The sequence below is a fragment of the Pollicipes pollicipes genome, unplaced genomic scaffold, assembly GCF_011947565.3.
Source record: "Pollicipes pollicipes isolate AB1234 unplaced genomic scaffold, Ppol_2.1 Scaffold_4219;HRSCAF=4965_pilon_pilon_pilon, whole genome shotgun sequence".
Lineage (NCBI taxonomy): Eukaryota > Metazoa > Arthropoda > Thecostraca > Pollicipedomorpha > Pollicipedidae > Pollicipes > Pollicipes pollicipes.
Window position 1 is genome coordinate 4,253,199 of NW_023596448.1, and position 16,518 is coordinate 4,269,716.

Here is a 16,518-nt window from a genome sequence, read left to right on the forward strand (position 1 = left end):
AATAACCGCCTGTGATGATTTCGCCCCGCTTAGCGGTTACTGATCGATGGTTGTGACGGCAGACGTGCCTTAGATGTTTTCTGCAGCATATGTCTAGTCCTCTGTCGCGCGCTGAACATGGTTACCGTAACAGTCTTCCGGTATACTTACGAACTACATCAGAGCAACTTTTGACTGAGGATGTCGATGGAATGGTTTTGAGTGTATCGCCCCATCGCTATTTGTTTACCGGCGTTCAGGACTCGAATCGCGGCAGCTGTTTGCCGATGCATCTGTTGTTAATTTAATATATCTCCATCTTGCGCGTTTGTTACATAAATCGGAGGTCATCATTTTGTTGGCTGTAAAATCGTTGTTCTTGTGGAACGAGCATAATTGTTCTTGGTCAAATAAAATCAGCACAGTGCCAATGCATGTGTATTTGGGAGGACGATTGTGCATAGCGAGCTGCATAAAAAACAGTGGAAGAGCCCCATCGCATGTGTCAACAACGCACTTCCTCAGCAATATCTTCAGATACGGTCCAGCGACTTGACGGAACACAAAGGCGGTGAAACCACACCAAACTTACCCTGATAAATCTTGTACAATAACAACGATCCGGCGTACCAACACCAGAAAATAGCTTGACTGAGCCGAGTATTAAGTGTCGCCCAAAGAGCGGTGTGCATCATAAATGTTGGATTGGGCGTGACGCCCGCCGGAGCAGGGTCAAATCGCTAACCCAGACAGGCGGAAGACTGCGCACAGCTACCGTGTCAGACGCTACATCCGCCACCCGGACGGCGAGGGGTCGCCGAGCCGCGCGCCTCTTGTACGCCTGACTTTCGTGCCGTACGCGGACGTGACATGTACGTCATCAGATGGGGGCACACGTGGCCTTCTTCCAGGTGAGTGCCCCAGAAAGAGAGAGACAAGAGCCTGAGGAAAAGGCGGACAGCGCCTGCGCCTGCGCTCTGCCGCGGGTCACCCGGTCACTCCCGCAGCGGGGATCGCAGAACGGATCCGATCCCGCGGTTCCTCGACCACTCCAACAGGTGCCCCTCGCGGCCTCGCTGCGGTATCCGCTCGGTCACTGCGGCAGAGGGTGCCCCACTCCGCCGCCGCCGGCGCCTGCTCCACCGCCGTCGGCGCCTCACTCGGCCGCCTCTAGCAGGCGCGGCCCGTCGCCGACCGTCGTATGGATGACGCTCTGCACGCCGCCGGGGAAGAGCTGCTCCCACACTTCGCCCTCGGGCAGCGGCGGCAGCTGCACCGGCCGGCCGGTTACCCAGTCGGCCAGCACCGGCGGCGGACACACGGCCGCCACCACGGCCAGGAACGGCGCCACCTCCGCCTCCGGCAGGTAAACGCACGCGTTAGGGCCGGCGTCGAACGTGTAGCAGGCGCGCACGCCACCGCGGCGCGCGTTGTACTCGTGCACCGTGTCGACCAGCGCGTGCGACACGTCGTTCATGTAGCGCACCGGCGGGTACGTGTCCTGGCACACGGCGTGCAGCTGGTTACTGTCGCGCATGGTGAGCTCGGCGAAGGCGGCGAAGTCGCGCCGTAGGATGGCGTCCGTGATGGCGGCCAGGCGCGCCGGCACGCTGTGCTCGAGTCGCGCGCGCATGAGATCGGACGTCTGCACCGTGCGCTGCATGCCTGACGTGCTGGCCACCTTCTTGCGGTCATGGCTGACGACCAGGATGAGGCAGCGCAGGTCGGGCCAGTGGGCGGCCGGCGCCACCTGCACAGCTCGCGAGTCGGCGCCACTCGGCTCGGTGCCGGCCACCCAGCGCACGAAGCCGCCCAGTACGCTGCGGCACGCCGAGCCCGAGCCCTGGCGCGCGACGGCGCTGATGTCGCCGCTCACGGCGTACAACTTCGACAGCGCAAACACGAGGCACGCGTAGCCGGCGGCTGACGAGGCCAGTCCGGCCGCGGTCGGGAAGTTGTTCTCAGACACGATCTGCACGCACCCTTTCGGCAGGGACTTGTGCTCGGCTTCCGCGCGCTTGCGGATTTCGGCCAGACAGCTCTGCAAGCGTGGGTTGTCAATCGACTCTTCCTTGCCATTGAGCCAGATTTGGTCTCTGGTGAAGTCTTCGCTCAGCGTGATGGTGGTCTTAGCTCGAAGCTCGTCTGAGTTGAGAGTCACACTTAGTGAGTCGTTGAGGGGGATAATTAGCTTCTCGTCAGCCTTGCCCCAATACTTGATCACCGCAATATTCACTGGGGCCGTGCATGTTACCGACTTCATGCCTTGTCACAATTTGCTTGGGCGGGAGGCCACACACTCGTGGATGATAATGATGGTGAACGACACCAACCGTACCGACTGCTTACCGCACAGTCACAGGGCGCACAAATGCAGCCGCGCTGATCAACCAATGACGATGGCGGCTGCTTCCGGCCAAATCAGATAAGCTAGCAGAGCCGTGTCAGACCTTGAGCCAAAATGGCGCAACAAAAGCACAGTTCAACTGGGGTCACCGCCGTCGCTCGCCAACGACACCCGCCCCTCGTCAGGCACACCCACCCAGCTCAATGGGCTCAACGTGCTAGGAGCCCACTGCCATGTCATCGAGTATTTGTAACAAAAGCGCAGGAAATGACGACAAATTTTTGCCAGCTTCAGCTGCTTGTGTTGTACACGATAAGAATTTGTTATCAATATGTGGCTAATTTCATGTATTATGTGCTGTTCTTAGTCGTAGTTACATTCAAAATATGTTTTTATTTTTCTTTAAATGATATGCTCCCTCCTCCAAAAAGTTCGGTGCCCGAGACACTAGGAAGTTTTGTCTTCGCTAAAACTCTTGGAAATGTTATGCATAAACAACCAAACAGCCTTCCAATATTTGTGCCCCGGATATACTGTTCGGATACGCTGGGTTACGCTGGTGTGAACTAAGGATGTATGCCCATTCCATAGATATTCACGGGTAAATCTGTCTACTGTTCTGTGTTCATTCATGTTAGGTTACTGTGATCAGCATAATATGGGCAAGGATGGAGTTTCGGATCTTCACCGCGTACTGATTTTCCGTATTGGATGTTTCTGGAATCGTACCCCGCGAATAGGTAACGAAGTATGCGCGGCGCACCGATCTTTGTCATCCAGCTGTTGGTACAAAATACTAACATTGGCTGTTCAAAATTTGGAGGAAAACATGCACTGTGGGTATGAGATCAATTTCAGTTGTATGGATCATTGATCACACCTGGTTCAACATCTGGCTTTTGTTATGTGTGGGGCCAGAATCCAGCATCTTCTTGTGTAGGCATCTTATGCAATAGCAGGATGTGTTTCATTAGCATGAGAACAATGCTTAAATGAGCCATCTCAAACCACAATTGTCACATCACCCATTTTCTCTGCCAGTGATGCATTGAGACATTTTCCAGATTGTGTACACTGGCTGGATTTGGTTGCATTTGCTAGTTGCAAAGATTGCAAGGTCAGGGTGTACTTTCCTAACATTAGAAAAAATCATTGTACACCATTTGTTGTGTTTAAGGCATGACATATCGTAAATAATCTCAAAACAGGTAGAATCATGCTCCTACCTTCAAATTTCAATAACTTCGATGGCGGGCCCCGAGCGCCGCGCGCACCGCACCGCCTGGACTCCCCAGCGCCGTTTCCGCGTTGCCGTTGAGTAAATACAATATTTCTGCGTACCAAGAACTGTACAAAATGTACGGGACCAAAGTAAACCATTCGTCATGTTTAAGGCAGTACAACCATAACCTAACTGCGAACCATAAAAATATTTACTAAACATAAACCATATTTACCATAACCATATTTACCATATAAACCATATCAACTGCGAACCATACTATAAACCATAACTATAACTATAAACTATATTTACTGCGAACCATAAAAATGTACCGGACAAGGTAGCAAGAATCCATGAAATTTGATCCTCGACGCCAACGGGACCATATGTTCCGCCTTAAACACGACAATGGTTTACCTTGGTCCCCTACATTTTGTAGAGTTCTTGGTAAGCAGAAATATTGTATTTACGCAACGGCAACGCAGAAACGGCGCTGGGGAGTCCAGGCGGTGCGGTGCGCGCGGCGCTCGGGAGCTCGCCATCGAAGTTATTGAAATTCGAAGGTAGGAGCATGATTCTACCTGTTTTGAGATGATTTACGAAATGTGCCGCCTTGAACACGACGAATGGTGTGCAATGATTTTTTCTAACATTAGGTAGGAAAGTACACCTACACCGATTGCAACTGAGTACTACAGTGTAAGGACCTGGTTCCGCTTGGTAACCAGTTACATGGGCTGGAAACCTGATTTTCTGAACAGCTTGTGTATGTTATGTGTTTCATTTGTGCTACATGTACACTTCTTTGCTGACTAAAATGTTAAGGTCATTAGATGTTCTTTTTTAATTGTTATAGCATTGAAGATTGCTATCTTTAAAAGGGCAAGGACAGAGTGATCCAAATTTACCATGGACAGGTATGCATCATTAGGAAACATGATATCTCATTTCACTTTACTTTATTTATTTTGATAATTAAAACCAATCATGATTTATTTGCCTGTGGTTTATACCTGTTCATCTTGTTTTCCATGATCCATGCATGCCTTCACTTCATGTCTCATTCATTATTACTTGTGAGCATCATAAGTGACTCATGTTCTACAATATTTCTGTTGTGTATCATCAGGAATAAGATGGCCTGAAACTGCACCTGAGCAACACCAAAGGTTATGGCAGCCTGGCAGCAGATCCTAGCCCTGGATGCCAGATACAATGCACTCAGAGTGCCAAGTGATCCCGGATTTAGTAAGTTGACTTCTGCTTGTCCCAAGTGTTTAGGTTGCCAATTTTAAAGTCATTGATTCAATTATTTGTATATGTTATATCTTATATATATATATATATATATATATATATATATTTGGTTATTATATAATTTTTTGTTTTAGCATTTAAGTACAAAGTTAGTATTGATTAATATACTTGTCATTGTCATCCCTATTACCATTGCTTCTTGTCCATAATTTAGTCACAAAGAAAGATCCTTCAGCCCAGCTTTTTATGCTTCCTTTTGTCTCTTGAGCCTCTTTCCATTTTGGACAGTTCCAGAATCATGTAGTTGGCTGTTTATAGGTCAAAACAGAAATACTTTTCAACATGCTCAGGAAGCATTATTGCAATGTTGTAATTATAATCCATCAGATTATTGCTGGTGCAAATAACTAACTAAACAAACTCATTTTACAGCCCATTATACCATGACTGCCTGATTTGTGTGCATTATGCTTTCAACTTAAATTAGGACATATTGCATGATGGCATAGTTTCCTGTTCTGTTAAATGTTCCTCAAGACCTTGAATAGAGAAAAGTTAAATTTATGAAGATCTTCAGGTTTGTCTCTCCAACTTTTTGTGTAAAGCAACCCCCTTTTGCAGGGACTCTGTATATTCGTCGTCGCAGTCAACTCCTGAGAGAGGGGGTGAAAGAGGAGGTATGTAGAGGTCTGAGGGACTGTAGAAAACTACATCCATGAAAGATAACTGTAGGTGTCTTGAAAACATGCTCCATGTTGCATTTCACCATGTCCACATGTTTGTGATCACCATTGTCACACCTAGTCTGATATTGATGTCACAGCAACCAAGTGCTGCACATTCATCCATCCTTGTTGCTCAAACTGTGAGGCAGCTGGGGTCTTGACCGAATTCGGCCGGACTAGGCCGTCCACTCCTCTGTATAATGGCCTATTTAAACACTCCGCAAATCGCTATACCCTCTCCTTGACCTCGTGTGTGTCTCGCTATCTACCCCCCCCCCCCCCCGCTTCCGACCCACTTCCGTCCATTCCGTCTCCTTCCCCACACAACATATTGCCTTTCCCCAGCCCTTTCTGACCTCTTGTCTCCTCCCTCCTTAACCCTGTCCCCTCCCCACTCCCCCTGGCTGGGCCACGTACCTTCCCCACACCTAGCCGCCGACGCCACATAACCCGCAGCCATGATGCACGTCAAGTCTCAACAGTGTCATGGTAACGGATGTGGGCCTGCCGACCGCCAGTCGGAGCCGACGCTGCGGCGCCAGTACCTGCGCCAGCGGGCGGCACTGCTCACGCAGCGGTACGGCGTGGCGCCCGACCAGATGTCGGTGCGCTCGCGCAGCGTCAGCACCCAGAGCCACAGCCGCCAGAGCCACAGCCGACACCACTCGGACGTCGAACTGGCGCGCCGCGTGAGTGGGGGAGGGTAAATGGGGGTATGCAGAGAATGCACCAGGTCGGGGCACCCTTTATTTGTACGGAAAGGTGTGTTTTAGAAGCCTACATTTCTGGTTTATATGCACGTTTTTCCCATTAATGATAGTTTGCAACAGCTTGTCACGTAAATTATTAGCTCCGGTGACATGTTATTGGCATGGCATGGAAGGCATTCAGCTGCTGCTGGGTCTCTCCCAGTGGATGTGTGCGGCCAGATGGTGTGCGGTAGCATTGATCAGGCATGCTGCATCGTCTTGAGACACGTCATACTCTTTGTCATACATAGTGAATAACGAACTTGTCGCCTCAGACGCATTAGGTTGTGCAAGATTGCTCGGGTGCGGAAGACTTCTTTCCATCGCGCGGACCGTCCTGCCTCCCCCAGGGAATGGACTCACCCGCGGCGCCGGGCCGCAGTGCGACCTCCCCCGCCGCCGGCTTGGTGCCGTCCGCCCGCGCCACTGCCTCGCAGGCGATCGTCGGCGGCGGCTCGCTGGACGACAACTACGCCTTCGCCGGCTTCCTGCACGTCTTTGATCAGGTGTGGAGACGCCGTGGTGCCCCAAACGGGGGGGGGGGGGGGGGGGGCGCCGGCGGTCGGTGGCGCCGCTAGTGTTCTTTGGCTTCGCGTCTTGTGTGGGGTTTGGACACATTCGCCCTGACTCTTCTGTCGGAGGATATGGATCTGCTGGGGTAAACAGTAAGGACGTACTGCTATATTAAAGGTGTCGTTAGATCGGTATAAATGATTGTGGGCTTATGTGATTACCATGTGCAGCAAATTGCCTTGCATTGCTGTGTCGTTCGATTGCTCGATTGGTTAGAGGGGCTGCCCCCTACCCATCCGCCCGTGGCGGGGCGGGTTCGAGTCGCTTAAGGCGCTCGCTATTTCTCTTCACTGGGATGGCTTGCAGCCGGTGGCAGCGGCCGCGCGAAAGGTCAGATGACGTCAGACGGCAGGACAGACCGTGCCGAACATCGCGGCATGTCAAAATTTCGCCACCAAATTATATTGTTGACCTGGAATCGCACAAGCGCATGGTATGGGTTAGGGCCTGCGTCAAAACCATTGCTTCGTGTGGGCTCTGATTCCAGAAAAAAGCATCCGTTCAAAAAGCTCGGACTCAATGAAACAGCACAGACAAATGGTGAAACATGTACCCGCAATAACACTGTGTGTTAGAATTAAAAAGCAATTTTGTGATTGATGTTTACGGAGGTGCTAGGCTGGTTATGTGTCGAACAAGATCAAAAGTCGGCCAGTTTTCACTGGATGAGGAAATAAAGGGGCGACATGGATAATGGCAACACTTAGTGGGCTTATGGCTTTTGGCATGCTCATAGGCGACATACCCTCTCGCCCAAACGGCGGTGTCTGTTCTTCACTAGTCACACGCCATCTCCATGTCAGAATCGGAGGCAGAGCCCGTAACAGTGCCACTATCCCGCCCTTCCCGGCGAGAGCCGGCCGATGGGGCGGCTGGGAACGGCGTGGCCACCAGAGCAGACCTGTGCTTGCCGGCAGCACTGGCGAGAGCCGGCCGGTGGGGTGGCTGTGAGCGGCGAGGCCTTCAGAGCCGACCTGTGCCTGCCGGCAGCACCAGCAAGCGTGACGTCCTGTGCTTGCCGGCAGCACCAGCGAGCGGTGACGACCTGTGCTTGCCAGTAGCACCAGCAAGCAGTGACGTCCTGTGCTTGCCGGCAGCACCAGCAAGCGGTGACGTCCTGTGCTTGCCGGCAGCGCCAGCGAGCGGTGACGTCCTGTGCTTGCCGGCAGCACCAGCGAGCGGTGACGTGTGTGCGGTTCGCGCACGACGAGCGGTCCCTGCTGGCGTTCGGCTCGCTGGACGGCCGCGTCTCCGTGTGTGACCTGGACGCCGAGGACAAGGTCAAACACCTGCTGACCGGCCACACAGACGGCGTGACCGGTGAGGCGGGCCGACGACTGGGGCGGTGCTGACGCGAGCCAGCGCGAGGCGGCGCCGCCCTGGGTCACCTCCCGGGGCAGCCGGCCTCGCCGCTCTCACCGAGGTCTGCAGAGCGGTGCTCGCTATCAGCACGGTGCGAGCTTTGTGCTGTCTTGCCAGGCTTTACATGGACTTGTCTGCACACGCAGAAGTCTGACAGGCTTGATGGGATCTAAAGTGGCATGCAACGCCCGGACCCGCGTATCTGTTTCCTTCTCCAGCTGTGCAGAAACTATGCTGCTCACTGCCTGTGTTTCAGTGAGAGGTACCACGGGTACTGCTGTTACTGTTCAGCTGGTCCAATACTGCCCACCTCTAGCCGCTTCTGGTATCGTTCCGCAGGTCTAGAGTAGTCTACCTCTAACAACTTTTTAGTGTCTGAGGTCCGCTCTTGCCCATCACTACCCTTTTTGCTCACCTGCAGTGGTCCACCCCTAACAACTTCCTGGTGTCGTGCGTCGGGTCCGGACCTGCCATCTCCATCCTCGTGCCGCAGGTCTGGAGTGGTCCACTTCTAACGACTTCTTGGTGTCGTGTGTCGGGTCCGATCCTGCCATCTCTGCCCTCGTGCCGCAGGTCTGGAGTGGTCCACCTCTAACGACTTCTTGGTGTCGTGTGTCGGGTCCGGTCCTGCCATCTCCATCCTCGTGCCGCAGGTCTGGAGTGGTCCACCTCTAACAACGTCCTGGTGTCGTGCGTCGGGTCCGGTCCTGCCATCCCTGCCCTCGTGCCGCAGGTCTGGAGTGGTCCACCTCTAACGACTTCCTGGTGTCGTGTTCACTGGACGCCACGGCGCGGCTGTGGGGCGCCGCCGACGGCCGCTGTCTTCGTGCCGTGGCCGACCCGCACCACTCGCCGCTCGCCTGCGTCGTCTTCCACCCGATCAACAACAACCTCGTCATCGTATCCTCACCCGGGCGCCGAGAGGAGGCAGCGGGTCATATTTGAAATCGTGCGATTCGCGGACGATTATGTTAGTGCTCGCTGCTTAGCTGCTCAACGTTAACTGTGTGTACTGCACGCGCGCGCCGTTTCTGCATCGACGTGTGCTGCAATGGTAATGGTAATGGTAATGTAAAAGGTAACGCTGATGCATGTTATGGACCTGCGCGTCCTAGTCGGTGTGGTGGCCATGCGTGCTGTGGAGCGGCAATGGCAATGCCACGCCATTATCGTTGGCACTGCGCCCCGGCCAGCGCCGCGTGCTCTGGCGACGTGACAGGACCTTGACCGGCCGTCCAGCTGGGGAACAAGGTGGGCCTGGTGCAGGTGTTGAACGTCTCGTCGGGCCACTACCCGGCCGGCGGCAGCAGCCAGCTGGCGGCGTCGGCCACGGCGCTGGCGGCGCCTCCCACCGGCCCGCTGATCTGGGCCGGCTGTCAGAAGGTAACGCCGCCGGCGGAGCGGCGAGCGGCGGCCGCTGCCGCGCCCGGCGCCGGTGAGGAGGCCGCGGTCTCCGGTAGGGGTGGGAGGTGCGGGGGCGGGGCGGAACGTACAACTGGAACGTGCAACTCGCTCATGCTGTTCCGGTGAGCAGGGCCGAGCGCGGCGTCGAGGTCAGGTTCGTGGTGTGGCGACGCGACTCCGCTGGCGGGTGGGCGGGCTCCTGCAGCGGTGGTGAGGTGTCACAATGTCCGCCGACGCCGCAGGGGATGGTGGTGTCGTTCCGCTGTGACCAGGGCTCGGGCCGGCTGGTCAAGTGCCGGCGCGTGACGGTGTCGGACGGCGCGCCCGTCACCTGTATCTCCGCCCGCTCGTGGGCCAGCCGCGAGGCCGCCGACATGTCTCTGCTCGTCAACGCCGCCTGCAACTCGCTCATGCTGTTCCGGTGAGCAGGGCCGAGCACGGTGCCGAGGTCAGGTCACGGCGCCGATGTCAGGTCACGCGCGGCGCCGGCGGGTGGTGCACGGCCAGCGATGGAGTGACGGCTTAGCGATTGTGTTGTGGCCACGTGTGGATGGTTTTGTCACCCAACATGTGGCGGATGCACCTAAACGTGATGTGTTGATCCGTCAGGGTTTCCAAAAGTATCATGGGTGTTGTAATTATGTCGGGGTTGTGTTGCGTGGTCCCTGTCATCGATACGGTTTCCCCAGGGATATTCTGTCGGTAGATCTTATTTTCCAACGACCCGTGATTGCATCACTAATCTCGCACCTTCGGTCGCTGCTGCTGTTCCCGAAGGCCTCTCAGCGATCGTGTCGAGTTTCGCCGCCGGTCGGCGGCGGTACTGCGCCGATTTCATCCTCACGCGTTTGTCCAATATACCCGCGAGAGTGCTGCCATCGGCACTGCTGCAGCCGCTCCCTGACCGGGCGTTCTCGGCAGACCATGCCGTCGCAGCGCTCTCACATGCCCTGCTGCAGCCGCTCGCTGGCCGGGCGTTCTCAGCAGCCTATACCATCACAGCGCTCCCACATACCCTGCTGCAGCCGCTCCCTGACCGGGCGTTCTCAGCAGCCTATGCCGTCGCAGCGCCCACACATACCCTGCTGCAGCCGCTCCCTGTCGGGCGTTCTCAGCAGCCTATGCCGTCGCAGCTTCCCCACATACCCTGCTGCAGCCGCTCCCTGACTGGGCGTTCTCAGCAGTCTATGCCGTCGCAGCGCCCACACATGCCCTGCTGCAGCCCCTCCCTGGCCGGGCGTTCTCAGCAGCCTATGCCGTCGCAGCGCCCCCACATGCCCTGCTGCAGCCCCTCCCTGGCCGGGCGTTCTCAGCAGCCTATGCCGTCGCAGCGCCCCCACATGCCCTGCTGCAGCCCCTCCCTGACCGGGCGTTTTCAGCAGCCTATGCCGTCGCAGCGCCCACACATACCCTGCTGCAGCCCCTCCCCGGCCGGGCGTTCTCAGCAGCCTATGCCGTCGCAGCGCCCACACATGCCCTGCTGCAGCCGCCGATGCCCGTCCGTGGCTGACGGCCGTCGGTGCCGGCAGGGTGGTGGACCAGGAGGGCGGGCTGCAGCTCAGGCGGCGCTTCAACGTGCGCCACAGCACGCATGCCATCAAGTCTTCCTTCTGCCCAATCATGTCGTTCCGGCAGGGCGCCTGCGTCGGTGAGTGGAGCGGGGTGACGTCACATCTGTGGCGGCCGATGTGTCGGTCCTTTCTTCTGCCCAATCATGTCGTTCCGGCAGGGCGCCTGCGTCGGTGAGCGGAGCGGGGTGACGTCACACCTGTGGCGGCCGGTGCGTCGGTCCCCGGGGTGGGTTGCGCTGGCGGTCCGGGTGCGAGGACTGCCGGGGGTGGGGAGAGCCGAGAGAGTGGCGGGCAGGCAGCGACGGGCTGAGCAAACTGCGAATGCACAGAGCGCACAGAGATTCAAGAATGCTGTAACCATTCTGCATTGAAGCTCATCCTTGCTACAGCACAGGAAGATTACCATCTTCATGTATCATGTGATTTGGGCCCTCATCGTGCTTCAGCGGCAGTCGACAGCTGTTTGTCTGTTCCTGCAGACGGTAAGATGTGACGTACTCACGGTGCTCGCCACTCTCGAGTAGCATCGGCGACACTGCACGAGTGCACTGAAGCTGTAGAGCTGTGCTGAGCCTGTCTGACTGTGCGTAGGCTGCACTGCTGCTGTACTGCAGCCGCGCTAGACATGGGCGCCGTAATGTCACAGTCGCTGCCGCGCGCTGCGTGGCGTGACGCTCGGTTGTAGTGAGAGCTGTCAGTCGCCTGCCTGTGCCGTGTTGCAGTGTCGCGCAGTGGCCACTGCAAGTGCACAGTGTACCTGCCTGACATGGAGCGGGATCTTAAGCCGTGTACCGTCTATTGCAGTGTCGGGCAGTGAGGACTGCACGGTGTACCTGTTTGACGTGGAGCGTTACCTGAAGCCGTGTACCGTCTGTTGCAGTGTCGGGCAGTGAGGACTGCACAGTGTACCTGTCTGACATGGAGCAGGATCTCTGGCCGTGTGCTGTCTGTTGCAGCGTCGGGCAGTGAGGACTGTATGGTGTACCTGTTTGACGTGGAGCGGTACCTGAAGCCGTGTACCGTCTGTTGCAGTGTCGGGCAGTGAGGACTGCACGGTGTACCTGTTTGACGTGGAGCGGGATCTCAAGCCGTGCGTGAACCGGCTGCAGGGCCACTCGGCCGCCGTCCTCGACGTCTGTTTCAACAGGGACGAGTCGCTGCTGGCCACGGCCGACGCCGAGGGCACCGTTATTGTGTGGAAGCGGCAGCTGTGATGGCCGCCGGGTAACGCGGGGACGGCCCGGCGTGACGGCGGCGCCACGTGGAAACGGCGGCTGTGCTGGCCGCCCGGTAACGCGGGGCGCCCCGGCGTGACGGCGGCGCCGCAAGCAAACGGCAGCTAGCTGTGACGGCCGCCGGGTAACGCGGGGACGGCCCGGCGTGACGGCGGCGGCGCGCGCAAGCGGCGGCTTCGACCTGCGTCACGTTGAAATGTTCGCTGTGAGGTTTGGTGGGCCGCGGGCTTTGCTGTGATCGTGCCGCGGGCGAGACGCTAGATCTGGCCGATGTGCGGACACGCTGTAGTGTCCTGCAGTGTCCCTTACGAAGGGTGGCCGTTTTCCGTACTTGAACTGTGATGATGATCTGACGCTCCCGTGTGATTATTTGCGCTCCGGTGTGTGGGCTTCTGTGATGAGGCTCCAGCCTCCAACTGCGAGGACCATCTGGCGGCGCCCAGACTGAGACGGTGGCGTGAACGGCCGTGTGAGGATGACCTGTGCGGTGGAAGGTCACGTATGAGAGTGGCTGGTCCGCTTAGTTGTGCGGTACATGGACCTACGTGCTTCAAACATTCCCATGTAATAGCAAACATTTATGCACATATGGGTTTGTTTTGCGCTTGGTTTTGCAGCTTGGAGCGTGGGGAGGCGAAAACGGATATGCGTGTCCATTATGTGGAGGACGACAAAACATTATTGCCGTTCAAAGGCAAAAGAGCCTAAGCGCCATTGGGTAAAATAGGACGTTGGCCTTTTTGCCTCTGGACGGCAGATTAGTGTTAGCTCCGGGAACAGACGCCGACAATTTCATCAATGTGTTGGAACGTTCCCCTGATGTGCCAGACAGGCGGAAGCGCGATGATGTTTCTCCGCGCACACCTTTTCGAACGACGCGACGACAAGATCATCTGCCTTTGGGTCCGGCAATTTTATCCACCAAATCGATATTTGATCAAATTGTATCGATTAAACAGTTATTTAGCCCATGAAATCAATGAACGGCGTAGGTGATCACTCACCATGACCAGCATTTTGAAGAAGGCAAGTGATTCGGGTGGACGCTCATACCCTGGACTTCGGAAGAAGACTCAAGTACCTAATGATAGCCAGCTCTGTAAATAGTAATACTTACCGATAACGTTCACTGTCCTCGTGCGGAATGGCGTGGGACGGCACCCTGGTCTACCCTTGCCGCGTGCATCTGTCCGCTTTGATCAAACTGCCCGTTGTTTTAAGGCACAAGATAGTTTCCATATTTGCAAATGGTATGTTGGCTTACACTGTGTAGTCGGTTCCGTGCCTTGGTCTGCATTGGTTGCCAATATTTGAGATCAATCTTTAAAATGTCAGAGGACGGGCGAATCCATCGTTTGCGTTTCTGCTCTCGTGAAGCGCAGACACACGCGCCTGCCAGGGCTGTCCTCTGTATAAAAGGCGAGCGCCCCCCCCCCCCCCCCTTGAGAGGGCAAACCGCTAACTGCGTGTTGTTCTCGTGTCTATCCGACATCGAGACCTGGGCACTGTTTCGATCCAGATCTTAAGTTTTTGTTTTGCAGCTTTAGAATGTCACATTCGCTCGGTTCATCGAATGGAGACGCGAAGCTGCTGACGCGTCACCAGCTGAGGGAGAGCAACGCCCCAACACGCCGCTTGCATGCATGGCTTTATAGCGTTGCGATACAACTTTTAATGAACGCTTCTTGTTCATGTTCTTGTTCTTCTTCATTACCGTGATGCGGCCCTCAGCGGCATGGCGGTAATACTGATGGTCGCAAATACGCACGCTCATCAGGCGTCTGACTGGCCCGGACAGGCCACTGAAACCACATTTATCAGACGCCTGACTGGCCTGGAGAGGCCACTGAAATCACAATTGTCAGACGCCTGGCTGGCCCGGAGACGCCACTGAAACCACATTTATCAGACGCCTGGCTGGCCCAGACTGGCCGCTGAAGCCACATCTCTGACCAGCTGGCGCTGCTGCTCGGGTGCGGTTCCGCACGCGACGGCATTAAGTCCGCGGGCACGCGTTACGCGCCGGCCAGGACCACGGGTGGTTCACCTGTCCGAACGGAAGCTGAGAAAAGCGAAATCAGGCCAAAATCAGACTGAAGTGTAACACAGGAACGTTCAGCCACGCGGGACCGAAAATGCGCATGCGCGCGGGACCCAAAAGACGCATTGGGCCACAGCGACGCTCTGCGAGAAGCAAAATTATGCAATGCCAGCATACCCTGAAGCCCCAATTAGCGTGACACAAAAATCATTTTTAAATCCCCTTTGTTCCGCCGGTGAGACAGGTGATGTTGGATGCTTCACCGCGCGTCTCCGCTCGCACCAACCACCGAACCTCATCACAGCAGGCACCTTGATTTTTCTTTATTAACTATTAAGTATTCAATTTCTACACGAATTACTCACGCACCGAAAAGCGTGCCTTGGAAAGGAGCAATAACAATGTCGAAGGCCGGACAAACGCACGATTCGTAGTGGGCGGCGCCGCGCGCTCAAGCGCGCGCGCCCAGCCTTACACTAACGCACTCCGGCCAGCCACGGGGCGACCGCAGCGCCCCTGGCGTCCAATATGGCAAACAAGGCGGCGGCCGGCCTCTACACACAAGTTAGTCTGGGACAGTCCTCGTATGAAGCGGATTAGTGGAGCGCGGCCAGCGGCCGGCGCGCTGCCAGTAAGCCGCCGGCCGCCCCACCTTCGCGGCGTCGCCAGCCGCGCCTGCTTATAAAAGTACGCGCCTATATGAAAAATATATGTATGCATACTCGCAGGCGGCGGCGGCGGCGGCGGCGGGCGCAACGCTCGCCCCTGCCGCGCCCTCACACGCGCGCACTGGCATCACCATCACGTTCAGACAATCACATCACATCTCGCACGGGCGGGGCCGGCGGCAGACCCCAGACGGAATGTGGCGCGCTCCTGCGGGCGCGCGCGCGCGCAGCTCAAGCGTCGGCCTCGCCGTCGCCGTCGACGCTTTCGTCGGGCAGCGAGGAGGCCGAGTCGTCGCCGCTGGCCGTCGTCTGCAGGCTGCTGCGCTTGATGCCGCTCAGCAGACGCGACGAGGAGACGCCCAGGCCGGCGCCGCCGCGTCTGCGGGCGAAGCCAGGCGGGTCAGACGGCGCGCCGGCCGACAGCGGGGGGGGGGGGGGGGGGGGGAGGAGGCACGCACGCCCGGCCCACGATCATTGACGGGGAACGGCGCGCCGCCGCTGGAGCACTGCAACTGCGTACTTTAAAAGACGAGAATACATAACTGACTGAAGAAATAGAGTAAATGCCCATGGAGAAAGAACGTCTAAAGAGACCGCACGAAAGGCGAAAGAACCGCGCATGGAGAAAACGCCCGCGCCCGCTGCACGGCGTGCGCGGGGCCACCAATGAGGCATCGCCGGTGGAAGACGAAATTTCTCCCCGCGTGGCGGTGTTCAGTGACGATTTTGTGGACGGTTACAGAGGCGGACGACGAGAGACAGAGGGGCCGTGGCATAGGACTGTCGCTATGACAGGGATGAAGACGTGGACGGGAAGACGGCACTCATGGGAGCGGGCAACCTAGCACGCAGTGGAGTCCGGAGGGTCACGAACGCAGGCGGACGGCGGAACGGACGGCCAAGGATGGTCGGCACATGGGAGAGGTCGCCGGACTAAGGGATCACAGAAGTGGGCGACAGAGGCTGAACGGATAGCGAACCAGATAAACTGAAAGTTACAAAAGGACACCCCCGCCCCAGCAGCTGCCACAGACGCCAGAGAGCATCTCGTCGCCCCAGACGCAAGGCGTGCCAGCATCGCGGCACGGGCTGGCGACCTGGGCGACAGTCTCCGCCGACGGCAGCGCCCGCGTCCACACTGGGCACCTCGTCACGCGGCGAGCACACACAGCATGCGTCACAGATCTCCGCACAGCAACAGCATAGAGTCCGACGCAAGTGAGGCGCGAGGTGAGGCGTGCAGCGCATGCCCAGCGACGCATCGAAGCGTCGCACCAGTGCGAGGCCACGCAAAACCACGATGTCAGGCACGGGGCGCGTCCAAACACGTCCGTCTAAACACTGAACACGTCCGATGCACACTTGGAGCGAAGGAAACGTAC

At 56.8% G+C, this 16,518-nt stretch overlaps 3 protein-coding genes across 6 annotated transcripts in view; 1 reads left to right on the top strand and 2 right to left on the bottom strand.

Annotated features, from left to right (window-relative positions):
- Positions 1 to 400: 400 nt before the first annotated feature.
- Mvd (mevalonate diphosphate decarboxylase) lies at positions 401 to 2,507 on the bottom strand. Its single transcript, XM_037218888.1, has one exon. The coding sequence runs from the start codon at positions 2,240 to 2,242 to the stop codon at positions 1,136 to 1,138; it is 1,107 nt and encodes a 368-aa protein (XP_037074783.1). The 5' UTR covers positions 2,243 to 2,507; the 3' UTR covers positions 401 to 1,135.
- Positions 2,508 to 2,829: 322 nt separating this feature from the next.
- LOC119095526 (WD repeat-containing protein 13) lies at positions 2,830 to 12,462 on the top strand. 4 transcript variants are annotated; one of them, XM_037218374.1, is made up of 11 exons: positions 2,830 to 2,927; positions 4,681 to 4,799; positions 5,430 to 5,485; positions 6,052 to 6,222; positions 6,633 to 6,788; positions 8,025 to 8,175; positions 8,951 to 9,117; positions 9,457 to 9,600; positions 9,864 to 10,042; positions 11,151 to 11,269; positions 12,225 to 12,462. In XM_037218374.1, exons 2-11 carry the CDS (start codon positions 4,724 to 4,726, stop codon positions 12,404 to 12,406), a joined length of 1,401 nt encoding a protein of 466 aa, XP_037074269.1. In that variant the 5' UTR covers positions 2,830 to 2,927; positions 4,681 to 4,723; the 3' UTR covers positions 12,407 to 12,462. The 4 variants fall into 4 exon arrangements, with proteins under 4 accessions (XP_037074269.1, XP_037074272.1, XP_037074270.1 ...); XM_037218377.1 differs by lacking the exon at positions 12,225 to 12,462 and adding an exon at positions 11,997 to 12,104; XM_037218375.1 differs by having other exon boundaries at positions 2,836 to 3,066.
- Positions 12,463 to 14,776: 2,314 nt separating this feature from the next.
- Positions 14,777 to 16,518, bottom strand: part of LOC119095525 (myosin heavy chain, non-muscle-like) — a gene marked incomplete in the record, with an annotated part of 72,904 nt that continues 71,162 nt past the window's right edge. Inside the window, 1 exon segment of the mRNA XM_037218373.1 lies at positions 14,777 to 15,515. Within this exon segment, the coding sequence (XP_037074268.1) occupies positions 15,368 to 15,515 (148 nt within the window).